Genomic DNA, 7,315 nt, shown 5'->3' on the forward strand with positions numbered 1-7,315 from the left:
CTCGAGGCCTGACATGGTTCTTCTTGACTTCGAGAAGCGAACCATGTTCGTTATCAAATTTTCGGCACCAGCTGACAAAAACATCATAGCCAAGGAGAATGAGAGAGGTATCGAGACCTTAGAAGGGAGTTGCAACGATTGTACCCGGAATATTCTGTTAAACTGATCGTCCATATCATCGGCGCTCTTGGAGATGCCAAGCTTTCACTTGCTAATAGCTTAAAAAGCATCCCTGCGTGTCAACAATATGCTAGAACACTTGCGGGAAAAATGCAGAAGGCGGTTGTCCTTGGGTCGCTCCGTGTTCTTAGGGTCCACGAGGCTTTTGCTGGATCGTCGTATTGATTCCTTTACAGACTGTAACCACCTATCTCACGGTTGTGAGACGTGGTTATGGCTGAAATTTTACCGCGATTTCACTGGAAGCGGGTGCAATTTTTCAGATTAGCATCCGCTCCCGGCGAAATCCTGCGGTTGTCCTTATGACAAATTTTTAATTATATATATGGCCGTGTATCAGCCAAAGGGAATTTGAGGCAAATTGAAAGTTACTAATTCTCTCGATCTCTTTGATAAATATCCCTAGCGGACCGAGTAAACGAAAAGAATACTCTATAGAGCAGGGGCAGACCCAGACAAATATTTCAGCTGGGGGGGGGGGGATAAAATATATATATGTATATTCCATGCATAATTTAGCGGCGTCGGCCTTTAATACGAAAGGCCCAAATTTTCGGAGGGGGGGAAGCTGAACCTCCTAAACACCTCCCCTGGATCCGCCACTGCTACAGGGTACCCAGTGGGTACAAAGTTTGGCGACGTCTTTACGACATAGTTGCGACATCTTTACGACAACTTTACGACATCCTATGTCCATGTCGTTAAGGTGTCTTTACGATATCGTAAATAAGTCGCATGATCTGACGATGTCTTTACGATATCGCAAAGATACCAAAACGACATGGACGTAGGATGTCGTAAAGTTGTCTTCAAGATGTCGTAACGATGTCGTAAAGACGTCGCCAAATCTTGTGCCAACTGGGTACCCTCATAGCATCCACTTAGTATCCCTTCCGTATCATGCAACAAAAACTTAAAAAAAAAAAGCAAGATCAACTGTTAAATTGATGGAATTCGTATTCTACGTAAAAATCCCCATTAGAAGGTCACGGAGTAATCGCAATAGTTTTTTTGCAGCGGTAAAAAGTTAAAAGAAAATATAAGACCTATAGCGCTTGTAGACTGCTACGCACAGATGATTCTTTTGAAATATAGTAGGTAGCTTAATGGAAAAGCACCCGACCAGCAATCACAAGCTCTGTGGTTCGTGCCCCCGTATAGTGATTCGAGTAGATCGTTTTTCAGACAAAGTTAATTTTAAGAATTGTAACCTTCACTTTAGTGCTGATTTTGCACAATATTGTTTATAATAAGGCTTATAGGCAGAAGAAACCTATCAAATGTTCTTGGGTCAGGATTCCAGAATTCCGTGAAAAGAGGCAAGACAATAAACCGTGTCACTCACAGCCTTCAAACATGCACCGAGCACTGAAGCTAAACACAAATTAAACTTGAAGCCGTCTTACAGCATCTAGTGGGGACCACTATTATTATTCATTTATATTTTCATCCGAATAATTAAAATCCATTAAAATTGCACATTTAGTATTCTCTTACTGCATTGAATTTAATTCCTTTCAATATGTGTAAGTTCTGTTCTAAATTAAAAATTGGGTTCTATTTCACGAATAGAAAGGAATTTCAATTTTATTTTAACTTATTCCTTTCAAACTCGGATAAAGGGGGCTAGAAACCGAATTCGGGTAGGTTACAGAATAGGGACATCATCTGTCACCTGTTTTTTTGCTGGAAAAATGATTTTTTCGGCAAAAAACTATTAGAATCTTTAATTGAACGATAAATGATGCCATTTGACCTGGCAAAAGTTAAAAATTATCGTTACTTTTCTTACTATGATGTCTCAAATATGGGTCTCTTACGATATATCGTAATGATCATAAATATCATATTTAACAAGTAGACCCACGATATGTTGAAAAGGGTATGGTTTTTACAAACATTATTTTTGCGACCTGTCAAAGGGGTGTTTCTGGCCGTATGGATGTTCAAAAGCACCTAAACGGAGAGATCAATATGCTCATTCCGATATCGTGACATACCCATATTTAAGACATCGAAGTAACAGAAGTAACAATAATTTTAAACTTCCGCCTGGTCAAATAACTTCATTTATCGTTAAATTAAAGATTCTAATAGTTTGTTGCCGAAAAATAGTACGTTGGGCATCGAGAGCGAAAACGGTCGCGAACGACCATTTGCTCGAGGACAACATACGATTTTGTCCGGCAGCGGAGCGAAAGCGAGTTCTCGCGTTTGAAAATATACAAAGCGGAAATCGTAACTTTGAAATGACTGATTACAGGATCAGTATAAACTGAAAAAATTTGGCTACTTGAGTTCTACGAGGATAAAAGGGGGTTAGTGGTAAACAATGGGGGTCAGGGTGATAGGGTGTCTGGGGCAGACCGGGGGAGTCCGGTTCGAATCCATCCTATCTAATAAACGATAATTTCAATTGAATTATTTCATCATTTTTTTTAAATTTTATACCAAAATGTTGCAGAATGCACCTCAATTTCAAATTCACGACACTTTTTACTAAGAAAATTTAAATTTCATTGAGATAATATACTGTGAAGAATAATTCTGTCTTCAAATGCTTTGAATGAGGATCCCCCTCTCCCCTTTACAGGCGTGGAATCGTTTGGTTTCGCTGCTCTTCAATGGAGCAAAAACTTTGTATAAATCCCTTAAAGTTGTATCAGTTTCGCCCCTTCCTCCTTCTCAGAATGCTTATGTCATACTTGAACTACCCTTTATTTGTAAAAATAAGTTTCATATCTAACCAGAGAAAATCCTGGAGCATTGAATGCTTTTACATACACGACTGGTTTGTTTATAGAAAAATTTTGTATTCATACACTACAGGTTAGTGTATCGACACGAGCCAGTCGTTTATAGAAAGTAACCAGTCATTTATGTTACACCAATTTCAATAGAGCAGTGAGTAGTGCCATCTACACTACTTACTGCTTGATGATACAGGACGGAGTCGTGTAGAACTCTTAATACCCGTTTCCGATCATTAGCGATCGAAGCCGAATAAGAACGAACGCAGCAACAGCTATCAGCTGATCGCAAATGGTAAAAGATATCGAAATCGCGCATTGTGATTATGTAAAATTTTATAAACATTCATGTAAAATTCATAAAGAAAACGTTGAAATGTACAAGGTAAGTTTTTTTTTTTAATATTGTTCATAACTTTTAATTATATTAATTTTTCAAAGTTTTTTGTTATTGCTTTTGAAGAACTTTTGCAGTTTGGTAAAGTAAAATATTTTTAAACTGAAAATTTAATGCGAAACACTTTTTTTAATGAATATAACGATCACAGATGGACTTTGTAGATCCTAAATATATATACAATCTGTGCCTATACCAATTTAAAAAGAATGGACTTTTTTACTTTTGGCGCTTACTTCTTAAATAAGCACCCATGATTAAAAAATGCATGCGATTCGCGATTTTGATTTATTTAGTGCGCGTTCGTTCTTATTCGGCCTCGATCGCTAATGATCGGAAACGCGTACCGCGAGTCCCACGCGACTCTGTCGTGTATAATTCAGGAATGAGTCTCGAATGACTCTCGATAAACGACTGGCTCGTGTCGATACACTAACCTGTTGTGTATGAAATTATTTTTTTTTTCTATAAACGAACCAGTCGTGTATGTAAAAGCACTCAGAGCGCTTGGATTTTCTCCGTGTAGAAATACAGACACTAAACTATAACCTACCTGCCACAAATGTTAAAACATTCAAGTGTTACCTTGGTCCCCTCGGAAGAGGGCCAGATAGAGATTAGGCTTAGCCCCATTTTACAGTACAAAAGTACAAAATTATAAAAAAAGTGGATAAGAAAATAAATTCAATGATTACTTACACAGTTTGTGAAGGAGGTTCCTTTATTGACGATTAAATTTTGGGTTTGTATTAAAGGTTTCTGGAACGCAATTCAAATATATCAATTAAGTACCATTTTTTACAAATGTATAAACAATTAAAAACCTTATAAATTCTTAATTTATAATTGTCTAAGATTTTGAAGAAAATGATTAAATTATTTTAAATGTATTTTATTTGATACACGCACAATCACAATTGTTTATCATTTTTGTTGTTTTTGAATACTTCGATTTGATAGTTAAAATCTGTGGAAATATTTGCATGGTTTTCAGATATGTTTTAGAGGACAACAAAAATAAATAAGATTATTTTTACTTTTTCCCGTTTTTATATCTAGAGTATAAAACCATCCTTCAATGTATTCCGCTAAAAACGCAAAAAATCTTAACTTAAATATTATTCTTTAATGGTATTGTATAAAAGCTTCATATAAATTTAATCTACGGCATAAATTGAGCACACCGATCAAATAAGGGCCTCTCTGCTCGAAAACGGGTACACGGTAAAAAAAATTTAGCTGTGACAGGGATATTATTCCTTATTATAGCCAAACATTTAGCTGAAAACGAACGAAGGATTTGGAAAGATCCCTGGATCAGCGAAATGAATATCCTTGACCATTTTCCATATACCAGGGATATCGTATAGTCAAACCCCTAATAAGTGTAGCTATAATAGGGATATTAAGAATAGGTGTCTGAAGCAATTATCGGAAGAGCGTCGGTGCATTATGGGAGCAGCGAAATAAAATAGCGAGGGTCTAATCGGGAGCAGTGACGATTGAGATTTACGTTGGACAATTAAACGCTTTTTACCGCTTAAAATATGCGCAATTGTTAATATTAAATACAGTTTATGATGCAGTAATAATAATTTACATTTGTTTCGATTATAGGCGATAACTATATTGAAATATCAAGAAACGCGATAAAAACAACAAACTTGACCTCCAAATGCATTACACGGATTTCAGGGAAATTCATTTTCGCGATACCAGACGAAAAATTGGCCACTGTAAGTTAATATATTTCTCTAACAACTAAATTTTTTTCTAATCTGAAGATAATACAATTATACATAATCTGTCGAAAATAATAAACTTTCGAACTTAGCAATTTTGTCCAGATTCCTGATTTACGAGAAAAATTTACATAAAGTAACTAAATGTGTAACTCTTCTAACTAAACGTTTTACCTAATCCAAGCGTACACTTTCTTTGAGTTTAATATATTCTCGATTCACTGGTTCGCCTCAAGAATTTTTTTTCCGCGTATAAGAATTGTCCAGGCGGGAAAATCTATCGATAAAAAAAGTAGCCGAAACGTAAAACAAAATATACATTCGTATTCAGCTTGAAACGGCCGACATATTTTTCTTTTGAAACTTTTTCATTGGAAAATTATTACTTGAATAAACGATGCTTTTAAATAACGCGCTTTGTTTAAAAAGCTAATATGTTTGTTTTTGTTTAATAACAAATTGATTGCGAACGAAATACACGTTTTGCCAACTTCGACCAGTCGAACGGTCAACGAAAAAATGTTAGTTGAAGTAACTTATCGCGAGAAAGTTGTTCACTAGACTTTGAAAAAGTTTTTCTGATAGTTTGGAGGAAATCGGTCGAAAATTGTGGAAATGGCAGCGAGTTGAAGTTAATACACGCTGCCGCTGCAGTCCTCCGGTTATCGCCCTTCGTTCCTAAGCAGCTAGGTAGCAGCGGCAAAGAGCAATAAAATGCTATAGCGGCAACGTGTGTTGAATTCAATTCGCTGCTATTTCCACAATTTTCGACCGATTTTCTCCAAATTTTCAGGAAAACTTTTTCAAAGTCTAGTGAACAACTTTCTCGCGATAAGTTACTTCAACTAACATTTTTTAGATGACCTCCCCGCTGGTCGAAATTGGCAAAACGTGGTTTTTGTTCGCAATCAATTTGGTATTAAACAGAAACAAACATATTAGCTTTTTAAACAAAGCGTGTTATTTAAAGTCATCGCTTATATATTGAGAATACACCATACAAATTTCAAGCACTTTTATCAACAAACGGCCGAATAATCGCGAGTTGTGTTTTACAAACCATCGATTTTTAATCGGAAAACTTTTTAAGTTTTTATTGTTTATCTTAAGTAATAATTACCCAATGAAAAAGTTTCATGAGAAAAATTTGTCGGCCGCGCTAAGCTGAATACGAATGTATATTTTGTTTTACGTTTCGGCTTTTTTTGTCAACAGATTTTCCCGGCTAGGCAATACTTATACCCGTTTTCAAGCTGAGAGGCCCTTATTTGATCGATGTGCTCAATTATTGACTGGATGATGCTCTTACCACTTTCAACACTTATCAGTTGGTAAATTTCCTCTAATTATTAAAATAAGCATATAAAAATAAAGAAAATATTATTAATTTAAACCTAAAGAACTTACTCAAAAATTATTTTGTGAAGAACGAATAGTAAATGGAAATCCTGCCAAGATTATTGCGGAGTAGACTACCCCTAATAAGTGAATTGCGTCTATCTTATAATAAAAAACTTAAATGTCGCATAATCATTTAACTGATGCAGAGAAATTGAATGAAAATACTTTTTCTTGAAGATTGAACCCTAAATTACCACCAAAATTACAGCCGACCCCAAAAGAAAAACTGCAATTATAGGACAAGACGTATCTATTTTGTAATGCAACATTGAAAAGATCTACCAGCTCTGAAATAATTTATATTTGATTCATTACATTTGATTCAACGGGCAACGCCCTTTATTACATATGAAAAAGAAACTAAATATAAAATTTTAAATGAACTAAATATAAAAGTTGTATCAATGACCAAAATAGCGCTCGAGCCAGTCAACGTATGGCAATCAAAAATTGTTTCAGTCTCTGAGTAACGCTGAGAGTCTGTTCTTAAACCTAGATGAACATGAGTCGAAGAAATCTAAGTCTTGAAAGTGGTTAGCTTCCCTACAAATGCGTGTAAGAGTACTATTTCCGCCATAATTTGTTCTATGAAAAGGAACTTTAAAAGTAGAGGTCGAACCTCTGAGAGAGAGGCTAGAAGCAGAGAACGAGATCAGGGCTAGAATTTGCGTAGAATCGATATGACCATTAATTGCATTATAGGGGAAACGCATGTCTGCTGCTAAGAGTCGGGATTGCATTGAAGGTATATTTAAAGTAGTTCGAAGTTCAGTGTAGTCATGGTCAAATCTATTTCTATGTATACCAAGCTGCCAAGCTGCAAATCTGAGAAATCTGTTCTGTAC

General features: G+C 35.7%; 1 protein-coding gene across 3 annotated transcripts in view; it reads right to left on the minus strand.

The window, feature by feature from the left end:
- LOC117178248 (N-acetylglucosamine-6-sulfatase-like) overlaps positions 1 to 7,315 on the minus strand; it is an 88,603-nt gene that overhangs the window by 40,915 nt on the left and 40,373 nt on the right. For 2 of the 3 annotated variants that reach the window (XM_033369589.1, XM_033369586.1), the window contains exon 2: positions 4,027 to 4,086. The exons of the other annotated variant lie outside the window; for it this stretch is intronic. In XM_033369589.1, the coding sequence (XP_033225480.1) occupies positions 4,027 to 4,086 (60 nt within the window). The remainder of the gene's footprint in view (positions 1 to 4,026; positions 4,087 to 7,315) is intronic. 3 annotated transcript variants of the gene reach the window in all.

The sequence above is a fragment of the Belonocnema kinseyi genome, chromosome 8 (assembly GCF_010883055.1).
Source record: "Belonocnema kinseyi isolate 2016_QV_RU_SX_M_011 chromosome 8, B_treatae_v1, whole genome shotgun sequence".
In the NCBI taxonomy this organism is placed as follows: domain Eukaryota; kingdom Metazoa; phylum Arthropoda; class Insecta; order Hymenoptera; family Cynipidae; genus Belonocnema; species Belonocnema kinseyi.